The 27,480-nt window shown below is 47.1% G+C and overlaps 1 protein-coding gene across 9 annotated transcripts in view; it reads right to left on the bottom strand.

Moving 5' to 3' along the window:
* ANKRD6 (ankyrin repeat domain 6) overlaps positions 1-27,480 on the bottom strand; it is a 175,235-nt gene that overhangs the window by 29,973 nt on the left and 117,782 nt on the right. For 5 of the 9 annotated variants that reach the window (XM_070450118.1, XM_070450122.1, XM_070450123.1 and 2 more), the window contains exon 3: positions 6,474-6,572. In XM_070450118.1, the coding sequence (XP_070306219.1) occupies positions 6,474-6,572 (99 nt within the window). Of the gene's footprint in view, positions 1-3,945; positions 4,244-6,473; positions 6,573-27,480 lie in introns of those variants that run through there. The other 4 variants (XM_070450121.1, XM_070450117.1, XM_020877346.2 and 1 more) reach the window with 2 other exon arrangements.

Below are 27,480 nucleotides of genomic sequence, written 5' to 3' on the forward strand. Positions count from 1 at the left end.
GAAGGACTAACATCCTAAAGGTAAGACAGTGAAGTCTGTAGCAAGAGATAGTTCTGAAGCCTCCGAGAACACAAGTTATCTCTGACAGGCACTCAGGAAATCAAGTCCAGCCTGGGGTGTAAGCTTGAACAGGGAAATGGGAGAACGGTGTGGAAAATTCCTGGTGGGATGGAAGGGGAGTGGGGCAAGGGGGTCAGGAGATGTGCGCTGCGCAAGCCTTGGGGGACACCTGTCACCTCGCTGGACTTCAGGTTCTTCCTCTGTGAAAGGAGGCAAAGTCCCTCACTTCCCTTCTTGGGGTCTGTGATCTGGGTGGCAAGAGTTTTGCATAAACAATTTTCTGGTGGAACCTAGGAGGGGCAGAGGACATGCTCCGGGCTACTCCTGCTCCTCAGCCCGAGAGAGGAGAGACCGTCTAGAACACGGAGCTCCCGGGGCTTTTTACAGAGGGCTGCCCTGCTACCTATAAACAGCCTTCATCAAATCCTGGTTCTACTTACATCCCTGGGATCTGTAACAAATTACAATGCACTTTAAAAGCACTTAATCCGAAAAAACGTTCTGGAGAGAGACCGCGGTGATGTTTGCATAACAATGCAAATGTACTTAATGCCAAAGAACTGTGCCCTTAAAAATGGTTAAAATGGTCAATTTGATGTATAGTTGATCACAAATAAAAAGCACTTAATCCTACTTAAAAACCAAATTCACATTCTTAAAACTTAAAAAACTCCCTTTAAAAATTCATGAGAGGAACTATTTATTTTCCTCTTTAAACTTTTTAATTCTTTCCAATTTTTTACATATATAATTTCTAGCATCAAAAAACTGCTATTTATTAAATGTCTAAGCTGTACTGATATCCCAGGAACAGGATGGGACTGCCCATGTCTCAGAAGCTTTTCTCTTCATTCCGTAGAATCTAAGAGATTTCTTCCTGGTTGGGTCAGGGTAGAGGTAATCACTTCCACGATTCCATCCACTGTCCGTGCCTCTGTCACCAGCCCTCCCCTCGGCATCCTGTGCTATGAGTCCCACTACAGAGTGGGTTTAGCCTTGCTTTTCTTCTCACTCACCTTTCCAAGGCCGCTTACTCAGAGGACCCTTTGCATGTGACATGTCATCAAAAGAACACGGCCCCTGGATCAGTGGTCACAGGAGGTGGGCGAAGCCATTAGACATCCTCTTCAAACAACTCAGGAAGTGTTTCCAGATGAGGTGTACTTAAGGCCCAAACGGGTAACCATGAAAAACCGCCCAGTCTCTCTTTTTTGATTAACTAATCTGGGGGCAGGGCTGAGTCTGCTGCTGTGAGGGCTGCTCTCTAGCTGTGGTGAGCAGGCTTCAGTAGCTGCAGCTCCCAGGCCGCAGAGCGCAGGCGAACGGCAGGGGCGCACGGGCTCAGCTGCTCCACGGCGTGCGGGATCTTCCTGGGCCGCGGATCGAATCTGTGTCTCCTGTACAGGCAGGTAGATGCTTTGCCACTGAGCCGCCGGGAGGGCCCCAGTCTCCATTTCTGAAAACTTCTGTAAGAATCTTCAGGACTGCCTGTTTCCCTATCAGCGTCATGATGGGTTTTCCCAAAATGGACCTCAAGAGTAATATATTGATACTGACCTGATGAGAAAGGAGGTGCCCTGCTCTCAGCAACAAAGGTGAGGCTGCAGCCCCCTTCTTCAGAGTAAACACCGATTTGGGCAGATTTCTAGCTGTTACAGGCCTTTAACCATTCCCACACACTGCGGGCATGCTAACCTGCACTCCTTGGCCCAATTAGAGACCCTCTTACGTAACCAAACGGAGCCATTCTGTTGTGCATAAAGCATGGGTTGTGCTGGTGGCCTGGCTCCAGATCGAATGTTTCACTGTGCTTCAGGGGCTGCCGCTAAATCATGAGCTGAGGCAACTTTGCAGCCAGACCACCACAGTGATTATTACTTGCTTTTAGCGTGAACCTCCTGTACTTGCTTCTGTGGGGATAACTTTCCTTCGTGAAATCCTAACTCAACGTAGGAAGCTAAATCTCAATTCTAGTTCGGCCCTTAAAAGTAGATTTCCGGATGGATGGACAGGACCTGGGAGGCCTGATGGCCAGGTGAGGCTGTGGTGGGAGCCCGTGGTCCCCATGCCCCTGGCACAGATGCATCCGGCGGTCCCTCCTCCCGGCCCTGCCCGTCTCCAGGACACGGCCCCCCCTCCTCTTCACACTCCTCGGTCAGAGCCAGGCTCCTTGCCGTGTGTGTCGGATGGACAGGACTGTGAAGGCCAGAGCCAGCCACTCCCACCCTGCATGGCCCTCAAGAGGGACTGTGAGCTCTGCTCACGCGAGGTGCAGAGGCCCTGGGTTTCTCTGGCACATAAAAACCAGCCACCCCGAAGTCACCAAGGCGAGCATCGCGGGCTGAGAGACCTGAATACACAAGCCAAGGGCCACCTCGGGCTGTCTCGGGCCCGCTCTTCCCCAGAACATGACATGGATGAACGCCTGAGACCCGTTACTGCAACACGGCCAATGACCTGCGAATCAACTCTTCCTCCTATAAAACTTCTTTGGAAATAAAAGGATTATTTCAAAAGTATACTTTCTACAGAACAGAAAGAAACTCACAGACCTAGAGAATGAACTTGTAGTTGCCAGCGGGGGCAGGACGGGAGGAAGGGATAGTTAGGGAGTTGTTAATTGGCTATACCCCAGTACAAAATAAAAAGTTAAAAAATAAATTAAAAGGAAGTAAGTATAGTTTTCAAATACTGAAACAAAATGTTTCATACTGTTTCTATACATGTTTCAAACTGTTTCATGTTTCTACTCATACTTATTAACAGACCTAAGCAGCAACTTAGACATAATCTTTATTTCTCTTTGATTTAAAGATCAACCATGAAATTCTGAAATTTTGGAGAAAAAAAAAAGCTGGGAGAAGTCTGGCACCTTCAACAGCATTTACTCACTAACTATTCAGTGAATATTTACTGATTCTACTACACTCCAAGCACTGTGGCATCTAATTCTCTCATTTTTTGATTAAAAAACCAAGGTCCAGTGCAGTTCAGAGCATAGCTTAGAATAACCAGCTAATTCGGGGTAGCACAGTTGAGACAGGGGCCTCCCAGGCGGCACTAGTGGTGAAGAACCCATCTGCCAATGCAGGAGACGTAAGAAAGACAGGTTCAATCCCTGGGTTGGGAAGGACCCCTGGAGAAGGGAATGGCAACCCACTCCAGCACTCTCACTTGGAGAATCCCATGGACAGAGGGGCCTGGTGGGCTACAGTCCATAGGGTCGCAAAGAGTCGGACATGACTGAGGAGACTTAGCACAAATGTACCCACAGTTGGGGCAGAATTCAAACTGTCAAGGCTTTTTGCACTTGCCCCGTGCTGTTTATAACCTGTGAAGTCACTTAACCTTAAACAGGTCTTTAAAACAATGAGGTGCTTCTGGGGGATGGGGCTGGCCTGTCTATGGCATCATCAAGCTGAGTGCTTTAGCCCAGTGCCTGGGCAAGTATGGCACCTGAGAAGTATTTGTTGAATGATTAACTACAAAGAGGCAGAAGAAAAATGCTGAAGCTGGAACTTGAAGACCCAGCAAACTTGTAGTTTGGCACGTTGATCTGGAACGTGCACATCATGTTCCAGAGTGACTGCAAGATTCATGAACTGCCAGCTCTCCATTTTTCTAGGACATCGGTGTTTCTTACTTAGCGATTTTAAAAGGTTTGCAACCCCTGCGGTCTAAAACTTGGTTCTGAAATACGTGTTCTCTCCTACACGGTGGAAACGAGTGAGCAGAGTGGAGGCAGATTTCCAAAGCCAGCTCATGGGAGAAACCCCAGCCATGCAAGGGGGGCCCTGCCCCCTCAGGAGGAACCCCTCCTGGTGGCACAGGCAGCCTTACTGCAAGGGAGCTCAAGACAGGGAGGCGCACAAAACAGTTGCTGACCTCTTTTTCTCTCTCTGATCTTCCGGGGTTCTTCCTAGCCTGTCTTCTCTGGGTTTTCTGATTTTTCTCTTCCTTCGTGCCTTTTCCCGTGGCCACGGGGTCCTGGACTATTTCTGAGGCCGGGGCTGTGTGACTGCTCATCGACCAATCAGAGATGGCGTTAGTGCTCCAATGAGCGTTGGCAGGGTTGGCAGGAAGCAAGAGGGAACTTGCTCCTGGAGTTGCATATTCTAAAGAACTGGTTTCCACAGGTTCAAATTCATAATAATCCCACTCCAGGGCACTGGAGGTCATTCTTCAACTAATTCTCAGTCTTTACCATGATACAAAGCACAGTATCTGTGGATCATAAAGTTAGGAGTAAATTCTTCATAACATTCACATTCTCTCTTGCTACCCATCACCCAAGACAGGTAACTTCTGAAATTTTTTTCCCCAATACTTAATCTCCCAGCTTCTTTATTCATTTTTTTAATTATTTTTTGCTCATGCCTCACAGCTTGCAGGATCTTAGTTCCCTGATCAGAGAGTGAACCTGGGCCATGGCAGTGAAATCACTGGACCACCAGGGGACTCCCGTCCCCAGCTTCTTTAAAGACCATCCATTAGGAGTTTTCTTCCTCGAATTCCTGCGTGGGTTTCAAGGCTAATCGACAAGCAGAGTAAATATATAGAAGACACACACGAACCATATTCTGACAAATGCATCACTTCAGAACTAGTGAGAGTCAAGGCCCCTCCACTTCCAGCTGTTTTTATGCTGTTTTGTTGTTGTGTGTGTGCTTTTGTTTTGCGTCAAACCACCTGAGAGAAGCAATATATGCACTGTCTACGGCAAGGGAAAGATGCAAAATATATTAATAATTTCAATAGATAAAGAATACCCCTCTAACGGGAGAGCTGGCCTTCCTTCTGCTGACATATACACCTTTGGCTACCCTGTGAGGACTCCTGACGAGTTTAACTTCCTATCTCGCCTGATAGAAACAGCAGTAGTTCTGGGAAGTCTGCATGGCTCTTGCTGCAGGAGAACACGCGATACCCGGAGCTCAGGACCTGAGGAGTGCTGGGTCGCGATGGGTGAGCACCCTGGTATTACCGCAGCCTTGCCATCAAGGCATCAAGGGCTTTAATTACGCAGAGAAGAGCGGACGCTGCCCAACATATTGGCACCAACGATTGAGAGCCCTGCCTTTCCTGTGGTCGGAATCTCTCCCCTCTCCCTGTATTTTTGCTCCTGTCATGTAAGGATAAGATATAATCAGGTATGTTATGATGGCTACAGTGCTGGGAAAGAAAAAAGTGTACTGTGACCCGGGGTAGAAATCAACAGCAGCTTAAAGCTAGATCAGCATCTTTTGAAAATAACATCCTTGATGACTCAACAGGTTTCAAATATAACCAGAAATTTCTGAATGACGCCGGCAGCCTTCTGCTCCTGGACACGACACGTTTAGTTATTGCTTTGTGAAGGCTGTCCTTCTCAACTTGCGTGTTTGCCAAGTTTTCGGACACTACACAGAAACTCAAAGAAGGCTAGAAGCACTTTGGTGACCCACACTCTAGCCCAACAGAGGGTCTGAACTGTGATAACACTCTGTAAGTACAGTGATTAGAGGTGAATCTGAAGGGGTTTATGAGTACAAAGTCTCCAAGAGCCTGTGTCCCTCACAGAAGTTCTTACCTCTTCGAGTCCTACTGTACAAATCACAGTTAGAAACTTTCCAAAAAGAATTTCCAATCAGATTATCATTAGGACATTTTCCTAATAGCCCACTGGAGGGCAATTTACATAATCTTTTTCACATCCCCTTCTTAGAGATTCTAGCCTGCCCAAAAACCCAACAGGCTACCCCCTGCACTACAAGACTCCTTGCCAGCCAAAGCTGATTCACTCGGGAATGGATTCCTGAACCCAAAAGAGCCAAGTGAAATCTCTTTCTAGATAATCTGACTGAAGAAACTCAGAGAGTGACTCTCAATCATGGCAGAGCACCAGGGTGAATCTTTCTGGAGGTGTCCTTTTTCTCAGATTACATGAGATCAATGTCCTGTTTTTTCTTTAAATAGGTCCCTTTAAACTAAATGTATATTAAGAGAAATCAAGGCAAGAAAAGACAAAAATCTAAGTTTTTAAGCTTCATCTTTTTCTCCAGTGGTAAATTTGATCAATGACACATTTCCAGGAAGACTTGCCCAAACCTGTGTGTGTGCGTGCATGTGTATATGTAGTGTGCTCCTTCATACCGAGACAAGGAAACAGACAAAACACCCTTCAAGGCCCTGCACTTGAATAATACTAGATAGGAAATAATAATACTCGATAGGAACTATGATGGGAAAACCAAACCACACTTGCTACTGAGAATGAGTCCCAGAGCAGGGCTTCAAGAGGAAGCTCTTCCCACCAAGGTGGAGCTAAAAAGTGCTGTCCCTGCCCCCCCTCACAGCTAGTTACACGTTGTGGGACTCTACGCAACAAGCCCGGCTGACAGCCATCCCCCGGCAGAATGATGGCTTCTACTCACATCATCCTGGACGTCGAGGTCACAGCCAGCCTTCAGCAAGATCTGGACCACAGAGAGATGGCCCTTATTGGCAGCAAGATGCAGGGGCGTCCGGCCATGCTGTTAATGCAAAGCAAACACTGATTTCAGAACGAGATGTCACAAGAACAAGGTCTGCACAGCAGTGTTCCTCCCCCGCCTGCAGTTTGGCAAGCGATGCTTAGATTTACTCAGAGTTCAAGTTTGTCTCGGGTAACCTTGGCTATTGGCATTGTGAGCTACGAACAAAATATGTTCAAAATGTGAAGATTTCCTTTAGTGCATAATTTCCACTCCTATTCATCCAACAGGCAAGTAGAAAGGTGAGGGCTTTCACATCTTCTCTTATTTCCCCACTGGTGTGACTGTCAGGGATGGTGACGTGGCCACAGTGTATCTGATGGGGCAAGAGACGGGAGAGCAGCAAAGTGTAGAGCCACTTAGCCCCAGAGATGTCTGGCTAGGAATTCCTCAAAACTGAAACTGCTGGACAAACCATTAGAACCGATTCTCTCCTTTCTAAAACAAATTTTAAAATTTTTAAATTACAAACTACTTCAACCATTCGAAAATATGAATAATATTTGAAAATGCACATACCCACCATTAACTTTAAGAGAAAACTAAAGAAACCAGACCCAGGCTCGATCCCTGGGTTGGGAAGATCCCTTGGAAAAGGAAATGGCAACCCACTTCTGTATTCTTGCCGGGCAAATTCTATGGACAGAGGAGCCTGGTGGGCTGCAGGCCATGGGGTGGCCAAGAGTCGGATGCAACTGAGCGACTGACACCTTCACTTCCACCAAACACTTTAGGAAAAAAACAAAGAAACCACAGCCGTTCCTCGCGAACCCCTCCCATATCTCACTTCCCCTCGACCCCTTGGTAACCAACCAATCTGGAATCCATCGTTTCTTTGCCTGTGATTATACATTACTACAGGCTTGTAACCGTGCACAATAGATGAAAACTGTTTTGCTTGTCTTCAAACCTTACATAAATGGTATTAAATGAAACAGTGTCATGTAGCAATTTTGGGGGTCTGACATTCTATTTTTTATTTTAAAAAACACTGTCACACTGTTCACTCATTCTGTCACTGGTGAGCTGCAGGCTGCTCCCAGGGGATGGCAGAACACGTGTGTGTGCAGCTCCCGTGCGCCAGAGTGGGGCTTCCCAGCCCTGCTGGTGGGGCACAGAGGTGACTGTCCCCTGCCAGGGACTCCTGAACTATGACAGGCTCACACCCAGAGCCGCGCTCTCAGAGCAAGTCAGTCCCCATCCGAAAAACTGACCCTGCCACGCTCCGAATTCTCCAACTTCTGAAGGAGACATTCTGCTCCCTTGGCTTTCTCCCTCAAGTTCACTGTGAAGAAATGTTTCCAAACAGCATTTAACCACAGACCCCACCTATACAGAAATGCTCCTGGAGGAACAAGGGTTTCATATGGCCTGAGTCCTTTTTCGCATCTCGATAAAGCTTCCCAAAGCCCTTTATTGATAGTCTAGCAGGATAAACACATTTGTGTTCCCAATCAAGGGCCAGTTTGCCATGGGTAACTAGCCTTGCAGGAAAACAGATAGTAGACAATAAAGGATTTTAATTCCAACCTGTGAAATGCAATCAAAGCATTAGAATGATTCTGGAAAGAAAGAGGTCAGAGCTCACATTAAAATTAGAATTCTTAATTAAGAAAAAACTTCCTCCCAAGAAAACAGGCTATAAAAAGCCTTCATAAAAAGGCAGCATCAGAGATGAGATGGAGGCATGACCTTCCTCGGCTGGCGATGGTGTTCTATGCAGGATGGTTAACCTTGATTCATCCGACGAAGTGTTCACAGCCGATCAGATTGAAGCCAAATAGCCTGGTTCCCCTCGCTGGCCTGGCCCCAGGCTCCTCCTACCATGTGTCCTTGTCCAGGACATCCGATCAGTGACCTTCACAACGTTTCTGGCGCATTCTGAACAAAGGGAAGCCCATCGCAATTATAAGGAGAAAGACGTGTGCGGTGAGGAAGGCTGACAAGACGGCAGGATACACTGTTTCTGAGCATCTGAGAAGCGCAGACATTGGCCGGAGGGGGCTGCCCTGAGGAGGCTGGGAACGAGGCCACAGGCCCAAGGGGTCCATGGGAGGCAGGTCAGGGGAGCCCCGAGGAACATCCTCATCAGCAACCAGGGGTTACTGCGTGGACGCTGAGGCCCAAGGAGGCAAGAGGGTTTGTCCAAGTGGACACAAATAATCCGAAGGCCAGAGAAGGAAACATGGATGTGCTTTAAAACCAGATCACATCTGGAGGGTGCTTGAGCAACTATAAGGTGTTAACAGAATGTCCTGGACTAGAGGCACCTTCCTCATCCAAGGTCAGCAGCGTGCCCTCTCCGAAGAAAGGACAGGCCAGAGGCACTGGAGCCCAACGAGCAGGGTTCAAACCCCACCTCTGACCAGTAACACCTGATTGACTCTGTGCTGGACACTCTCCTAAGCCTGGTTACTCATCTGAAATAGGAACAGGCTCCACCAACCACTGAGACGGGATAAGGCAGGCAGCACCCAGCACCCAGCACCCAGCACGGGTTTCCTTCCCTCTGTCTCAGCCCTCACCCCTGAAGACCCCCGACTGCTGCCCCTCCTCCTCAACACCCCCACTCCTTTGCCTTCGTGAGACCGTGGGAACGGCACAGACACGGGTAAGGAGCTGGATCTCGGGTGCCCTAGGTAACCAGGTGGGCCTCGCTGGAGGGTTGAGCTTCCCATCAGCTAGATCTCACCCGCGGTTATTTCTGAAATCCAGTCTCCATGTCTCTCGGGAAGGACCTTCTTTACCGGGAACACCTTCTCCAGTTCTCCAAGAAGAAATGGCCCCAGCTGCCTTCTCCACGCCCACAGCACCTCAGCTCCCCCCAGGAAACCACCAGTCCTGTTCTGACTGAACTTCCAACCAGGCCGTGACCTCCCCGTGGCGGAACGGCACCTCAAGGAGAAGCGTGTGCATGGCGACCAGAGAGCAGGCCCTGCTCACCACGAGAGGACGCCTGCGCGCCAGTGAAGAAAAAATAAAATAAAAGTAAATAACGCCTTCACTAAAGCCCTGGAAAATAAAAGCGAATCATTTGCGATTCTCCCACCCCACACAACGATTTGTCACTTTTATCCTTACTTTTTCACTGCATCTTCTCTATTGCTGCTTTTGCAGTTAACATTCACAGGTCACATGAAACTAGCTTGCTTGTGTGTTAATATCACGCCTTAAACCAGTGGTGTTCAAACTTCACAGGGCAGCACAGGCTTGTTAAAGACCACTATCTGGGCCCTGTTAAAGGGTTGCTGACTTTGTAGGTCTGGGGTGGAGACTGACAATTTGTATTTCTAACAAGCTCCTATAACTAAAGAGCCTCTTGATGAGGGTGAAAGGAGAGTGAAAAAGCTGGCTTAAAACTCAGCATTCAAAAAAAGAAGATCATGGCATCCGGTCCCATCACTTCATGGCAAATAGACGGGGAAAAAGTGGAAACAGTGGCAGATTTTATTGTCTTGGGTTCCAAAATCACTGTGGATGGTGACTGCAGCCATGAAATTAAAAGACACTTGCTCCTTGGAAGAAAAGCTATGGCCAGCCTAGATAGCATATTAAAAAGCAGACATGACTTGGCCGACAAAGGTCCATCTAGTCAGAGCTATGGTTTCTCCAGCAGTCATGTATGGATGTTAGTATTGGACCATAAAGAAGGCTGAAAGTGACAAAGTGACAGTGTTAGTCGCTCAGTCTAATCTCTTTTGCAACCCCAAGGACTGCAGCCTGCCAGGCTCCTCTGTCCATGGGATTCTCCAGGCGAAAATGACTGGAGTGAGTTGCCATTCCCTTCTCCAGGGGATCTTCCTGACCCAGGGATTGAACCTGGGTCTCCTACATTGCAGGCTGATTCTTTACCACTGAGCCACCAAAAGGAAATCAGCCCTGAATGTTCACTGGAAGGACGGATGCTGAAGCTGAAGCTCCAGTACTCTGGCCACCTGATACAAAGAGCCGACTCTGGAAAAGACCCTGATGCTGGGAAAGATTGAGGGCAGGAGGAGAAGGGGGCAACCGAGGATGAGATGGTTGGATGGCATCACCAAATCAATGGGCATGAGTTTGAGCAAACTCCGTGAGATAGTGAAAGACAGGGAAGCAGTCCATGGGGTCACAAAGAGTCAGACACAGCTCAGTAACTGAACAACAAACAAGAAGCTCCCAGGAGAAGCAGATGCTGCTAGTATTAGGACCACATTTTTCGAGCTGTAACATAAATAATGGGTTTTCAACCCTGTTGCACCATAGATGCACCTGAAAACATTTTTAAAGTCTCAGAATTTACCCCCAGATTCCATCAAGCTAGGGTGGGGTCTCAGCGCGGGTGTGTTCCAAGTTCCATGTGACAAATGCGCACCTGGAGGCTATAAATCCCTCCTTGAAGCTTCAGCTGTGCAGGTCTCCAGCGTGCCCCGGGGTCAGGGCCGGCTAGCCAAGACCAGCGGGGTGGGGGGGCGCAGGACCCTGCAGGCAGCATGTCTCCCTGATTCGACCAGGGAAGGGCAGGGGTTTAGCCACTCACTCTGAGCGAAGTGAACAGCAAAGGGCCTAGCGACGTTGCCAGGCAACAACCACAGAAAACGTGGCCTCGCCGTCAACAACTCGGCCCGGCTGCTGCTTTGTTCTGGCAGGCTGAGCTCCGTGGGTCCTGATTTCCAGCAGAACTGCCGCAGAGAACATGAGCGACTCCCGATCCAGCAGGTGGCCCACAAATTACACTCACAGGTGATCGTAGAGAGCGCTCTGAACGAAAAGCCTCTGCTGCTGATTTGGAAGAGCCCAGCTCCCAGCTGGAAGTGGGAGAGCCGTTTTACAGCGAGTGGGGGGCTGCTGGGCACGGGGGCTCAGACTGGAGCTTCGTGAGCCCTCGGGGGCGGGGGGGGGAGGGAGGCCCAGGAGGGGGGGCTGCAGGTACACGTGTGGCTGCTTCACGTCCCTGTGCTGGGGAAACCAACACACACGTGCGCTGAGAGCTTCAGTCGTGTCTGACGCTTCTCAACGCCATGGCTCCTCTGTCCACGGGTCCCCAGGCAAGAACACTGGAGTGGACTGCCACGCCCTCCTCAGGGGGTCTCCCACACCCAGGGGTCAAACCCACGTCTCTTACGTCTCCTGCTCGGCAGCTCCCTGGAAAGCATTAACTAACACAACATTGTAAGGCAAGTATATTCCAGTTTAAAAAATAAATTAAATGGCAGGAAAAAAAAAAGACTCTCCCTTCATACAGACCCCAGGGTGCCCGGGAATGCTGGGTCACGACGCTGGTCACTCATTACCGCTGCCACGACCTAGAGGTTGGGTCACAGCTCCTCTCTCCTGCTTCAGTGTGGTTGGGCCTCCTTACTAAAGGGCCGGCCTTTCGCCCAGACAACACTTGGACCACGAACACCTGCTCCATGGATGCTGAGCCTCGACTCCTCAAGGCGGCCACCTAGTCTAAGACAGCGGACCCAAAGAAGTAAGAAGGAGCGTCAGTTCAGTTCAGTTCAGTCGCTCAGTCGTGTCTGACTCTGCGACCCCATGAATCGCAGCACGCCAGGCCTCCCTGTCCATCACCAACTCCCAGAGTTTACTCAAACTCATGTCCATCAAGTCAGTGATGCCATCCAGCCATCTCATCCTCTGTCGTCCCAATCCCTCCCAGCATCACGGTCTTTTCCAATGAGTCAGTTCTTTGCATGAGGTGGCCAAAATATTGGAGTTTCAGCTTCAGTATCAGTCCTTAGCCATTCTCAAAACATCGTCTTTGTTGAATGATGCACTTTTGCTCAAGGTCACAACAGACACACGTGGCAAAGGGAGGCTAAAGTAATTGAGGCTCATGAGCTCGAAGAAATAAAACAACTGAACCATCTTAACTGGGGATTGTTACAAGGAGGGCCGTTGCAGAGACATCACCCACATGGGAGGAAACAGTTTGACAAGAAGCATTTAGGTATAACCTAAATCAGTGTAATAATGTCAAAGTGACAACACTTCCTTTCTTCACATCCTGAGAAATATAATAGGTCAGAGTCATGCAGTCTTTTTTGAGGCAAATAAAGTCTGTCTGTATTACATGCAGCTTTAAGGAAGGAATAGAAAATAGGAAAGAGAGAGATGGGAAGCAAGAAAGTGGTAACGTTAGTGAAGTAAGAGTGACACATATTTTAGAAACAATATAATATTCAGATTGAAAAGAGTCTCTGAGAGTTTAATTTGGATGAAGGTAGTAAGGCTTGTAGATAGTGATTTTCAAGAGCTAAAATGTTACTTGTGGCAGAAGAAATAGCAGCTGGAGTCCTGGCCATTTGGCCCAGCCTTTTAGGTTATTTTTTTTTATTGGATTGTTTTTTAACTGTTTGGGTTTTTTCTGTCCTCCCCCCGACCCCTGGTTGCACTGCACAGCATGTGGGATGTTAGTTCTCTGACCAGGGATTGAACCTGAGCCCCTTCATTGGAAGCACATCGCCTTAACCACTGGAATACCAGGGAAGTCCCTCATTTAGGTTTTAAATTATAGAAGATCCCCACCAACTTTCTTAGGTGACCCCAGGGTCCCCTTATCATAAACAGTATTTCCAGAGCTCCAACTGTTTGGAGTGACATAGATTTGGGTCCAAAACTTCAAAGTCCTTCTCAGGCCTGTGATTCAATCAAAACAAAGTTATAAAGACCTTCAGGGAGAAAATGGACAAAGAAAAAGTGCCATGGACAAAAAGAGAGTGAGAGAATAAATCTTCACATTAAAAAACGTACCGTTTAAAAAGCCTTCAGAACTTTCTTTCCATTTTGGAAATGTGTTTCATCTACCTGTCTACATGGATGAGTGACACACCACATTTTAATCAGACTGTAGGTGACAAGATGCAGCAAGGTAATAAAGTCCTCGAATGACAAAAACCAGGATCCAACATAATGTCAGATTGAAAGGACAGGCTTATTTTAATAAGACAAAATGTAGCAGGGGACAGAGGTAAGATTCCTGCCCCAGGGATCAACAGTCCAATCGCACACAGGCAGGGATACTGTCCTCTGAAAGAACAGTCCTTCCTTTTATTTTTTCATTAGTTTTTAGAATAATTGTTTCTCTGGTTGCACTGGGTCTCAGTTGCAGCACACAGAATTTTTACTTGCGGCATGCAGGATGGAACCAGGGACCCCTGCACTGGGAAAGTGGAGTCCTAGCCACCAGACCACCGGGGAAGCTGCTTCAGTCGTTCCGTTTAAAACCGTCAGTTTCCTGTGCCAAAAAGCTTCATAATGCGTCTCTGAGTCTTACTTTGGGGATGGACTAATAATCATGAATAACTGGGAGAGATGATTTAAAATGTGTATGACCAGGAATCAATTATTCAAACAAAATGGCTTAATTAATAAGAGAATTCTTTTTGAAGTGATGCACAAACCGCCAGGCGTGGGCTCGTCTCTAGAAAGGTCCACCAGCAGAAGGACCAAAGCGGTTCAGGCGACTCACGGGCTGCTAGAATCCCACCGACTCCCACCGCACATCAGTTGCCTAAGTGGGAAGGTTTCGTTAAGGCCTCCATGCGACTCACTGGCCGCTCCTGAGACGACGTTTGCAGTGGTTGGCACACGGGCAGAGGGAAACATGTCAGTCCAGTGCCTGAAGAACTGTGGCTGGGAGATGAGAACTGTCCTCTCTTATTTCCTGATCCTTATAGGAATCGTCGCCTTTTCGGCAACTGTTAATATAATCATGTGTTTGTTTTCCTTTTAATCTATTGCTGTAATGAATTAAGGAACCATCCTTGCATTCCTGGATCAAACTCCACTTGGTCACACTGTGCCACTCTGATATGTGCTGTATTCTACTAAGCAGGACTATTAAGGATTTTTGCTTCAAATTCATAATCGAGATTGCTCCACAGTTCTTGTGTTATTTCTCTCACTCTTGTTTATATTTACCTGGCTTTTGTATTAAGGTTGCACTGGTTTCCTAACGTAAATCCAGCTTCCCATTTTGAGCTATGCTTTGCAACACTTTAAATAACATTGGAACTGTTTTTGTTGTTGCTGTTGTCAAAGTCTAGAAGAAGGCTGTGAAACCATTTGACCCTAGCATTTGTCAAAGGTTGAATTACATATCTAATCTTTTCTATGGTAATTCAACTATTTATGTTTTCTGCTGCTTCTTGAGTGAATTTTCCAAAAATTATTATGGTAAAAAATACGTAATAAAATTTACCATTTAAACCAGTTTTTTAGTTTTTAATTCAGCGGCATTACATATACTTACAATGTTGTACAACCATCACCATTATTCAATTCCGTAACTTTTAATTATCCCAAACAGAAACTCCATATGCATTAAACAATAACTCCCCTCTCCCGAAGCCTGCTAACCTCTATCCTACTTTTCTTTTTTCTTTTTTGGGCCGAACAGCCAACTGGTGGGATTTTAGTTCCCCCAAAACTCGGGCCCTTGGCAGTGAAAGCACAGAGTCCTAACAACTGGACAACCAGGGAATTCCCTCTCTACCCTACTTCTCAATCCCACTAAATCAACTATTCCAGGCGCCTTATATAAGTGGAGTTTTACAACACCTGTCCTTTTGTGTCTCTTTCATTTTGTTGTTCTTTAGCCGCTCAATTGTGTCTGCCTCTTTGCAACCCCTTTAGACTGCATCACACCAGGCTTCCCCGTCCTTCACCATCTCCTAAAGTTTACTCCACGTTATATCCACAGAGTCGATGACGCCATTCAACCATTTCACCTTCTGTCGTCCCCTTCTCCTCCTGCCTTCAATCTTTCCCAGCATCAGGGTCTTTTCCAATGAGTCAGCTCTTTGCATCAGGTGGCCAAAGTATTGGAGCTTCAGCATCAGTTCTTCCAGTAATATTCAGGGTTGATTTCCCTTAGGATTGACTGGTTTTATCTCCTTGCTGTCCAAGGGATTCTCAAGAGTCTTCTCCAACACCACAGTTATAAGGCATCAATTCTTCGCCGTTCAGCCTTTTTATTCACCTATCACATCCATACATGACTACTGGAAAAACAATAGCTTTGACTAGATAGACCTTTGTCAGCAAAGTAATGTCTCTGCTTTTTAATATACTGTCTAGATTTCTCATTGCTTTTCTTCCAAAGAGCAAGCATCTTTTAATTTCATGGCTGCAGTCACCATCCACAGTGATTTTGGAGCCCAAGAAAATAAAGTCTGTCACTGTTTTCATTGTTTCCCCATCTATTCGCCATGAAGTGATGGGACTGGATACCATGATCTTAGTTTTTCTGAATGTTGAGTTTTAAGCTAGCTTTTTCACCCTCCTCTTTTACCAGCTTTTTCACCCTCCTCTTTTACCTTCATCAAGAGGCTCTTTAGTTCCTCTTCACTTTCTGCCATGAGGGTGGTGTCATCTGCATATCTGAGGTTATTGATATTTCTCCCAGCAATCTTGATTCCACCTTGTGCTTCATCCAGCCCAGCATTTCCCATGAAGTACTCTACATATAGGTTAAACAAGCCAGGTGACAATTTATAGCCTTGACATACTCGTTTCCCAATTTTGAACCAGTCTGTTGTTCCATGTCCAGTTCGAACTGCTGCCTCTTGACCTGCATCGAGTTTTCTCAGGAGGAGGTAAGGTGGTCTGGTATTCCCATCTCTTGAAGAATTTTCCACAGTTTGTTGTAATCCACAAAGCCAAAGGCTTTAGCACAGTCAATGAAGCAGAAACATGTTTTTTGTGGAATTCTCTAGCTTTTTTTATGATGCAATGGATATTGGCCATTTGGTTTCTGGTTTCTCTGCCTTTTCTAAATTCAGATTGTACATCTGGAAGTTCTTGGTTCACGTACTGTTGAAGACTAGCTTGTGGGATTTTGAGCATTACTTTTGCTGGCATGCACTGTGCTGTGCTTGGTTGCTAAGTAATGTCCGACTCTTTGTGACCCCATGAACTGTAGCCTTCCAGGCTCCTCTGTCTATGGGGATTCTCCAGGCAAGAACACTGGAGTGGGTTGCCATGCCCTCCTTTAGGGGATCTTCCCAACCAAGGGATCAAACCCAGGTCTCCTGCACTGCAGGTGATTCTTTACCATCTGAGCCACCACGAAAGCCCAAGAACACTGGAGTGGGCAGCCTATCCCTTCTCCACGGGATCTTCCCGACCCAGGTATCGAACCAGGATCTCCTGCATCACAGGTGGATTCTTTACCAGTTGAGCTACAAGGGAAGCCCTGCTAGCATGTGAAATGAGTGCAATTGTGTGGTAGTTTGAACCTTCTTTGGCACTGCCCTTCTTTGCAATTTGAATGAAAAGTGACCTTTTCCAGTCCTGTGGCCACTGCTGAGTTTTCCAAATGTGTTGGTATACTGAGTACAGCACTGTAACAACATCATCTTTTAGGATGTGAAACCACTCAACTGGAATTCCATCACCCCTACTAGCTTTGTTTATAGTGATGCTTCCTAAGGTCCACTTGACTTCACACACGACGATGCCAGGCTCTAGGTAAGTGATCACACCACCGTGGTTATCCAGGTCATGAAGATCTTTTTTTCATAGTTTTTCTGTGTTTTCTGGCCGCCTCTTCTTAATATCTTCTGCTTCTGTTAGGTCTATACTGTTTCTGTCCTTTATTGTACCCATCTTTTCATGAGATGTTCCCTTAGTATCTTTAATTTTCTTGAGGAAATCTCTAGCCTTTTCCATTCTATTATTTTCTTCTATTTCTTTACACTGTTCACTTAAAAAGGCTTTCTTATGTCTCCTTGATATTCTCTGCAACTCTGCATTTAGACGGGTATCTTTCCTTTTCTCCTTTGCCTTTCACTTCGCTTACTTCACTTAGCATAACGTTTTCAAGGTTCATTCATGTCGTAACATGTATCAGAATTTCATTCCTTTTAAACATTGAATAATATCCCACAGCAAAAAAGTCAGTAAGCCAGGAAGAGGACCGTCACCAGGAACCAAACCTGCCAGCACCTTTATCTTGGAATTTCCACCTGTAAGAACTGTGAAAAATAAATTTTTGGTGTTTAAGCCACTCAGTCTACGGTATCACGTTATAGCTGACTAAGACGCCTATTGACAGGTAGGATCACATTGACTGATGTAGAATCAGCCAATTTCACTTGCTCATGGTGCGTAATTCTTTATACATTGCTCTATTTGATGGAAACACCAGCTGAAAGAAGACCAGGCACTGTGGCCTCCTCCTCACCCATCTTGGTTTATATCCTTGGTTTATAACAACTTAAACATGCAACAGCCAACTTTCATTGGAAACAAACCAAGAGGCCTGCTGAGAAGGAGTTTTCAGTCTCTAGACAAGTTACTGGCTTCATCCATTTTCTGAAACTGAAGTCATTACAGCTTAAAGAGTAAGAAAAGAGAAAGCAGACAACTAAGAGGATCCACCAACAGACCGTCTGCACTGGCATCTGAGCAGTGGGCACAAGTGGGCAACTCAGCAGCTTCGAAAGCCCCTTTGCTCTCCGGCTTCCTCATTTTGCAACAATCCCAGAGCGTGGATTAGGTGATGACACTTCGGAAGTCATACAACAGGCTGATTCCTGGCCTGGAATCAGTGGGTCAGTGATCCTCCAATGCATTTTGTTCAGAAAAAGATACAGGGGGGATTTACAAATGCTGACACCCGACTGGGCCGTGACACTGCAATCTCTCTTCCAGGTGATGAGGATCTATCAAACACACGACTTGAGGAGCATTACCAGCTCATTAATCTAGGCTGTGCAGCTTGAAGCCTCCATTTTTGTGCAGACAGACCCAGGGCTGGGGGATGCAGATGATCTGCTGCATGAACACCCCGGTGTGGACTGGGCCTCTGGGCCACCCACCCACCAAGTCGGCCCAGAGCTGGAAAAGTGGCCCGAGCTTTGCGGGAGCTAACACACTGCAGACACAGCCAGAGAACAACACCCCTCCCAGGACGTCCCCAGAGGCTGAGAGCAGCCAAGAGAATAGGCGCCCACCCTGAGCTCCCTTCCAAGGCAGCCTCCACTGCCTCTCCTGGGATGCCTGAGTCAGAGCTGCATGTCTCTCCCTGAGTCTCCAGGCTTGTTCCTCTCAATTACGGCTGTCTCCTCTCAGGCCCAGGCAGGGACTTCAGTGTGACCCACAACACCCGTTCTCACCGTGTCCTCTCCTTCCTGCGAAGAGCATCTCCGGGGGACACCCCGTACCCTTGCGGCAAACCCGAGTCCCCAGGCTGCCGGCCTCACTAACACCTGCACCATCAGAAGTTAACCCTCACCAGGCTTTCCTGTGCTGACCCGGTAACTTGCCAGGCGTGTGTCCCAGGCAAGCCATGCCATTCACAGCATGCACCTGCCTCCCTACACACTGTACCTCCTGCAGGCAAGCTTGTTTCTGGCCTGTGTTACGGCATTGAGAATACCACTGTATTTCTGTGGGGCTCACAAAGAGCGCGGGGGATCCCAGGCGTCTGCCACTGACCCGCCCACAGCTCCGTACAGAGCGTTGCCCCACCATGCATGAGGGGCTCCCCTCCTGAGCCTGCGGAGGAAGGCCTGGAGCAGTGAGCGACTCGTTCACCGGGGCTCTGGAACAAACCCAGCCACGCCCCATACCAATTCAGTCAGAAACCAGGCGTCCGGATTTTTTAAAGGTCTCCAGGTGATCACACGTGTGGTCAACACTGGGAACTGCTGACCTACCGATGAGAACTCCTCTGCCCCTGGGGACCCCAGTGAAGAAACAGAATTATGGTCAAAATAACTACCATCCCCTGAGCTTGTCCAACATCCTTGTTACACTGTACAAGCACGCTGCATGGATCACCTTGACCGATCTGCACCACACAGCCCCGAGGCAGGGGTGAGGCTGACGTTACAGACAAGAAGCCAAGGTTCCAGGAGGCTACTAATTACTTGGCCAGGGTCACAGAGATGGTGAATGTCATTCACTGCCTCTACTCTCGGTAAGGAAAAATTGGGAGATTTTTAAACAATTGAAAAAAATCACAGAGACAAGAGTGTGGAGCTGTGGTTGCAACAGACCAGGGCAAGGGGGTAATGAGGAGGACATGTTTAACGGGTACCAAGCTTCCATCTGGGAAGACGAATTTTGGAGATGGATGGGGCTGATGGTTGCACAAAAAAGTGAACGGATTTAATTCCACTGAATTAAACACTTACACATAGTTAAAGCAGTAAATTTTGTATTATGCATATTTTGCTATATTTTTGAAATGAAAATATTTTAAGCAAAATTAAAATATAAAATGAATGAAAAAAAGAGAGATGACTAGATGTCCTGTCTCGGGCACAGCGCTATCCCAGGTCATCTCCTGGTTATCTTCCTCATCTTTGAGCTATTTCACAACTTTGTAAGTCTTAGAATCCTGAGGGTGACGCCAATAAGTCATGTCTAGCAGATTCAGTGTATCCCAGCCAATTTTATATCTAATAAGCAAATTTATTTCCGCTTTCCTGAGACCTGCATATTTGTAATTCTTTGCATTCTCTTTTGAACCAGTTGCAACATCTTACTGGTTCTCTCACTAATGGGTTAGTTAAATAAAATCTGAACATGTGTTCATTTTATAACAGTTGCTCAGAATTACTACCACATGTCAAGTTTCCTTGATTTCTAACAATAAACTACAAAGGCCTGAGTTTTCCCAGTTGAGATTTTCCTCCCACAGGGCGATGCTTCTAGCTATTGTAGAACCAAAAGCACATTTTCTGTTTGCCCTGACCCGTAAGTGTACACCCACAGGGCCTTCACAGAGTGTGTGGGTCCAAGAGAAGGACTGGGCTACATCGGCCCGCGCAGGCTCCGCCTCGCTAGGGAGGTGAGATCACACTGCCTCCTGGGCGTGAGAGGCAGAGTCCCAGGCCGCCTGGGGAGGGAACCCTGGATGCCGGCTGTGAGCGGAGGCTGAGGAAGGGGAGAAGCCTTGGGGACTCCAACCACTGGTCTCCCACCAGCCACCCCTCGCGTTTCTCCCTGACTCCCGGGAGGCTGTCATTAGACACAACCCAGAGCAGGTGGAAAAGAGAAAATTCTATAAACCCCAAGCTAAAGAGGAGAGGTTCAAAGGCCAAACAGAGCCACTGCCGAAAGCTCCTGGCGGGATAAACCCAGAAGAAAGGCCAGGAGGAGAGGGAGGGGCCGGCACAGCACTGGCCACGGCGCACTCGGAGGGCAGTGCTTGCAGGCGCCGGCAGAGTGGACGCCAGCGCAAGCTCCATGCAGAGCAATTCTGCTGCGGCTGGAAAATGACAAGGGCAGGCACGCCCTTCCCCGTTGGTGCCGCTTGGAGAAAGCCTTCCCACAGACAGAACCACGCTGGTCAAGAGGACCTCAGGACAAGGTCAGTCGCTGCAGAGTAATTTCCAAGAACAGACGATTAACACAATTTAAATGCCCGTGGACAGGAGACAGGTGAAGCCAATTACAGTTCACTGAAGAAAGCAACGGGAGGGACTTCCCTGGTGGGCCAGTGGCTAAGACTCTGGGCTCCCAATGCAGAGTGCCCAGGTTTGATCCCTGGTCAGAGAACTAGATCCCGCACGCCACAACTAAAAACCCTGCACGGTGCAATGAAGATCAAAGATACTGCATGCCACCACTAAGACCCAGCACAGCCAAATAATAGATTACTATTTTTAAAAAAAGGAAAAAGGGAAGGAGGATATATAGAGTATCCTACCATTTGTCCAGAAACAACTCATGGAGATACACATAGAGATACATCCATCTACACATATACACATGAGATATCTCAGGGGAAAATGTAAGAAACAGACATCACAGTTGCCTTCAGAACAGGCGACCCTGAGGGGCTGGGAGACAGTGTGGGAGAAAGACTTCTCAACACTCACACCTTCTGTTTCAGAGCCACGTGGATGTTCACAATATTTAATTTTTTAGGGAATCCCCTGCAAGTTCAGTAGCTAAGACTTCGATCTTCTACAGCGGCGGGTCAGGGGTCAATCCCCACTCAGGGACTAAGCCCCCACAGGCCGTGCCGCTCAGCCAAAAAACCAGAAAATTAAAACCATTCTCTATCGTTTAAAACAAGTATATGGAGTCTTCTGGAAGAAGCCTGTGACAGACAGCACAGTCTCTCAAGTGGACACTTTCACCTAACCAAGGGCCTTGTAAGCGTCCGCTTCTCCCATTGCCTGCCTCTTGGGGACTGGCAGCTTTTAGGAAAGGACCACAGACCAACAGGCCCTCATTCCAGTAAGTCCAATATTAAACAGACTCCCATGGACTCAAAACCAAAGCAGATGAACAAACAACAAAAAAGATCCTTGGTTTTCGCTGTTCCGGCTGCGTTTCTTGAGGCTGTGAAGGTATATCATCCATCAGTTTGAGCCTTTTCTTGGGACAGGCTGCCAGAAAGTATCTACCAGCCCTGCATGTCTTAATTTCTACAGACACGATCAAGTGTCATGCTTGGGAAAGTTACTAAACTTAAACCCTTTGCAGCTCTCCTTTTAAAAGTTTAAAGTTTCTATTTATTGGAGGATAGTTGTTCACTAGTAATGGGAGCCCTGATGTGAAACCTTCACAGGAGCCACAAACCTATGAATGTGTCGAGGCCCGGAGCAGGCTGCCCAGAGTATGCTCAATGCACACTGATTATTTTGAATTAAAGCTACTTGAGAAACGGCCGGTGGGGGAAAATATTGTTAAAAGACATGCTAGCCCCCATTCTGTCCCTCTGCAAGCCAGAAATAAATCTGCATGAAGGAATCCTCCGTATAAACCAGGAGGACAAAAAGCATCCTTACCAACAGAGCTACAGAATTCTAGGCTAAGGAAGCTTTAGTAAAAGCAAGCTTCTTCAGGAGTCTCCTACTCCAAGCACAAGCCCCTTTGTTTTGCTAAACCTTCAGAGATGATTGTTTCTTTGTCTCAACATGACACAAACAAACTGCTTTGGTCGCCTTGGGGCAGGTAGGTCAGGGTGGCCCATCTCTATGACACTCTGTGTGTGTGAATTAAGTGATTTTTCTTTCTGTTACTGTGTCTTGTGTCAATTTAATTATTAGACCAAACCAAAAAATTTAGGGGGGAGGGTGTGGTGAAATTTCCCCCCTCCAACAAATGATATTAAATCCCTTTATGTTTATTTCCTTACATAATAATGATTATATTTAGAAGAGCTATTTTTTTTAATCAAGGCATAATTAACATTCAATAAAATTCATCCTTTTTAGGTATTCAGTTTGATGTGTTTGGATCAATGTATAGAATCATACAAAATCACTGCTGCTGCTGCTAAGTCGCTTCAGTCATCTCCGACTCTGTGCAACCCCATAGACGGCAGCCCACCAGGCTCCTCCGTCCCTGGGGTTCTCCAGGCAAGAACACTGGAGTGGGTGCCATTTCCTTCTCCAGTGCATGAAAGTGAAAAGGGAAAGTGAAGTCGCTCAGTCGTGTCTGACTCTTAGCGACCCCATAGACCACAGCCTACCAGGCTCCTCCATCCACGGGATTTTCCAGGCAAGAGTCCTGGAGTGGGGTGCAGTTGCCTTTTCCAACAAAATCACTAGTGTAAGCAAAATAGAGAATTTCATTTCCTTCCCAAAATTCCACTCGCTTTTTTTTTTTCTTCCAGTCGTCCCTTTCCACCATCCCTGGTCCCTAGCAATCACTCATATATTTTCTGTTCCTACAATTTTGATTCTTCAGGGAGAAATAGCAATAACCTCACATATGCAGATGACACCACCCTTATGGCAGAAAGTGAAGAGGAACTAAAGAGCCTCTTGATAAAAGTGAAAGAGAAGAGAGAAAAAGCTGGCTTAAAACTCAACATTAAAAAAATGAAGATCATGGCATCTAGTTCCATCACTTCATGGCAAATAGATGGGAAAACAATGGAAACAGTGACAGACTTTTATTTTCTTGGGCTCCAAAATCACTGCAGATGGTGACTGCAGCCATGAAATTAAAAGATGCTTGCTGCTTGGAAGAAAAGCTATGACCAACCGAGACAGCATATTAAAAAGCAGAGACATTACTTTACTGACAAAGGTCTATCTAGTCAAAGCTATGGTTTTTCCAGTAGTCATGTAGAGATGTGAGAGTTGGACCATAAAGAAAGCTGAGCACCGAAGAATTGATGCTTTTGAACTGTGGTGTTGGAGAATACTCTTGAGAGTCCCTTGGACTGCAAGGAGATCAAACCAGTCAATCCTAAAGGAAATCAGCCCTGAATGTTCACTGGAAGGACTGATGCTGAAGCTGAAGCTCCAATACTTTGTCCACCTGATGCAAAGAGCCAACTCACTGAAAAAGACCCTGATGCTGGGAAAGATTGAAGGCAAGAGGAGAAGGGGACAACAGAGGATGAGATGGTTGGATGGCATCACAGACTCCATGGACATGAGTTTGAACAAGCTCTGGGAGTTGGTGACGGACAGGGAAGCCTGGTGCGTTGCAGTCCATGGGGTCGCAAAGAGTTGGACACGACTAAGTGACTGAACTGAACTGAACTGAAAAAGTCAATGGTTAGATAGCATGTTAGATAAAGATGGTAAAGTCAATGGTTAGATAGCATGTTAAGACAGAATTAGATAGAGAGCATCACCAACTCAATAGACATGAGTTTGAGCAAACTCTGGGAGACGGTGAAGGACAGGGGAGCCTGGCATGTTGCAGTCCATGGGGTCCCAAGAGTTGGACATGACTTAGCGGCTGAACAACAAGAAGAAAGTTGTACAAAGGGAGTCACATCGCACGTGGCCTTTTGTGTCTGGCTTCAAACGCATTTGGCTTTGAGATTCATTCGTGCTCTTTCCTCTGCCCGTAGCTCAGTCCTTCCTGTTGCTGAATAGCATTCCCCAACATGTTCATCAATTCAGCAGGTTGGATGGGGAGAGGTTTACTTTAAGGAACTGGCTCTTGCCAACTGTAGAGACCTGGCAAGTCCTCACTGCAGGCAGACAGGCAACATGGAAGCAGAGTTCTCTCTTCATTCGATGCGGGACACTGCGCTCCACAGCTGTCGTCCCATTTAATCCTCACAGCGACCCCGCAAGGTGGGGGTCAGCCTCACTTTTCAGATGAGGGACCAGCATGCGTCCTCTGCTCAGGACTCTCCGCCTGCTGCTCAGACCCTGACTCTCAGACCATAAGCTGCTGGTTGTTGCCTCATCAGGACCACCTCATAACAGCGACCACATTCAACTCGTGCCACATGCCAAGTGCTTTTCAAAGTCCCTTGCGTATATCGATTCAGTTAGTGCTGAAACAACCGCATGAGGTAGCCAGTATTACTTCACCCTCATTTTAGCGGTGACGATGTGAATCACAAAGGGATCAAGATCACAGAGCTAGTAAATATGCTCGAGTTTGAACCCAGGCGAGTCTGGCTCCTAGGTCCATGTTCACACCCTCTGCACTACATTTCCTTGGCCAGGAATTTCTGAAGTTGCTTAAAAACCCTGGCAATGGTGTAAGTGTGGTCCTGGGGATGGGGAGAGAGAGGTCCCATTGGCAAAAGTCCCTCCCACACGATGGTATCTCTACCTGAGCCCTGATGGGGACAAGCAGCTGGGGGGGTGGGGGGGCGTGGAGGTCCCTGGGCTGGTGCTGAAGGAACAGCTCAGGTGCCGTCCCAAGTGTGGGCCCCAGAGCCAGGCCAGCTGGTTCCCGCCCAGGTTGGTTGGTTTCTCTGCTCAGTCGAGTCCGACCCTTTGCAACCCCATGGACTGTAGCCCACCAGGCTCCTCTGTCCATGGAATTCTCCAGGCAGGACTACTGGAGTGGGTTGCCATGCCCTCCTCCAGGGGATCTTCCCAACCTGGGATTGAACACTGGTCTCCTGCATTGCAGGCAGATTCTTTACGTCTGAGCCACCAGGGAAGTAATTTAATTGCTCGAGTAGCTTCCTGCTCAATACCCACCTTTCCTTATAAGTATTGCACAAATAAGAGTGCAGGCTTTCTGAGCTGTGAGAATTTCAATGAGGTGCTAAATATACAGCACTGGTCCAGTGTGGGCACAGGCACTCAACACTATTTCTAAACTTGATTTCATGTTTCACAAATTACTAAAGTGATATATGCTTGTTTTAATAAGCAGAACAATACAGCGGAAACATCTTTAGAAGCGAAGCTAATCCTCTTGTCCGCCAGGGAACCAGCATCAACAGTGTCTTGTGCTCCCGCGCAGTCCTCCTCCATGCTCACACAAACACAAGCACGTTTGCAGAGAGCAGTGGATCTGTGTTTTAACCAAAATGCATCAGACTATACCTATCACTTACTACTTTGATACTTGCCTTTTTCATTTATCAATGGATGTGACTGGTCAATACAAAGGCAACTCTTTCCTAAGTTCTTTGTGCACAAACATATATGCAAATGTGACATTTAACATAAATTAGATATACATGATATTGTGAAGCTTGCATAGGGTCTTCAGTTCGTTTTTTCCCCTTGCTCCCTCACTTTCTTCCTTGCCCCCCATATTGCCACCCGCTGTTTTCTGCCCATCCACTCTGCAGTGAGCCCTGGGGAGGTGGGGCCGGGAGGGAGAGAAGCACAAAGTGACAGTGGCCGCACGCACCGCAGCCAGAAAAAGCCCAAGCAAAGCTGGGAAGACCCAGCACAGCCAAAAATAGATAAAAATTAAAAAACCCTGGAACACGGTGATGTTTGCACAACTCTGCAAATACATTAAAAATTGTTGAATTTCACACTTACAATAGGTAAATTTTTTGGCATGCAAGTTATACTTCAATAAAGCTGCTCTTTAAAGAGCAAAAGAAGTCTGTTTAAAGAAGAGAACTTGCAGGGACTTCCCTGGTGGTTCAGTGGCTAAGCCTCTGAGCTCCCGGTCTAGGGGTCTGGGTTCATCCCTGGTCAGGGAACGTGATCCCATGTGCCACAACTAAAGATCCCAAATGCCACAACTAAGACCTGGCACAGCCAAATAAACAAAAAAATCTTTTTAATTTTTAAAAAAGAAATTGCAGACTATGTGTTAAGAGCTTTAATAAGTTTCTATTATAATAATTCTGAAAAGTTGGTACTTTTATACCCATTTTACAGATAAGAAAATTGAGGCTTGAAGAAAGTAAGCAACTTGCACAATTAGCAAACATAGCAAAGTTAAAATGTGTGCACATGTGCCCTGACTACAGAGTTCTTGCACTTTCTCCCACGTGTGACTGCCTGGGGCCTGAAGAGCTGTGGGGAGCCCATGCTGGGGCCTGAGTGAAGGTTCACCCTGGATTCCACACCCCCTGTCACCACCTAGGTCAGAGTGCTGCTAGGCCAATGGGAGACCTTTCAGTAGCCGAAGATTTTCTCTCTGTAGAGACCAGCGTTGTGATTGTGACTTATAATAAGAAATACATATTTGCTCTTAGTCTCCATTCGTGGCTCATAGCTCCTTACCGCTCCTTGAAATTTCCTGAGTGATGAGAGCAATAGGAGCATCTTTTGTTCTTATAGTTGGTCTTCTGTCAGTTCCTGAAACAGCTCCAGAGCCATAAATGTGAAAGGAGCGTGCTATTCATAATAAATCCCTTTCAACCACACCTGAATTGATGTTAACACAATAACTTATGAAAAACCCTGGACCTCCCAGGTGGTGCAGTGGTGAAGAATCGGCCTGCTAATGCAGGAGACGCAGCTTTGATCCCTGAGTGGGGAAGATCCTCTGCAGTGGGAAATGGCAAACCCACTCCAGTACTTTGCTTGGAAAATCCCAGGGGCAGAGGAGCCTGGTGATTACAGACCCCAGGGTTGCAGAGAGTCAGACACGACTGAGTGCTGAGCAATGGGAAGCCCTAAGGATGGGTTGCCAGAGGAACCAACAGTCACTGGAGGTTGGAACGTTCAGTTGCACTTTCCTGACCTCCAGAGATCAAATTGCCAACATCTGCTGGATCATCGAAAAAGCAAGAGAGTTCCAGAAAAACATCTACTTCTCCTTTATTGACTACACC

Source organism: Odocoileus virginianus, chromosome 19 (assembly GCF_023699985.2).
Source record: "Odocoileus virginianus isolate 20LAN1187 ecotype Illinois chromosome 19, Ovbor_1.2, whole genome shotgun sequence".
NCBI classification, from domain to species: domain Eukaryota; kingdom Metazoa; phylum Chordata; class Mammalia; order Artiodactyla; family Cervidae; genus Odocoileus; species Odocoileus virginianus.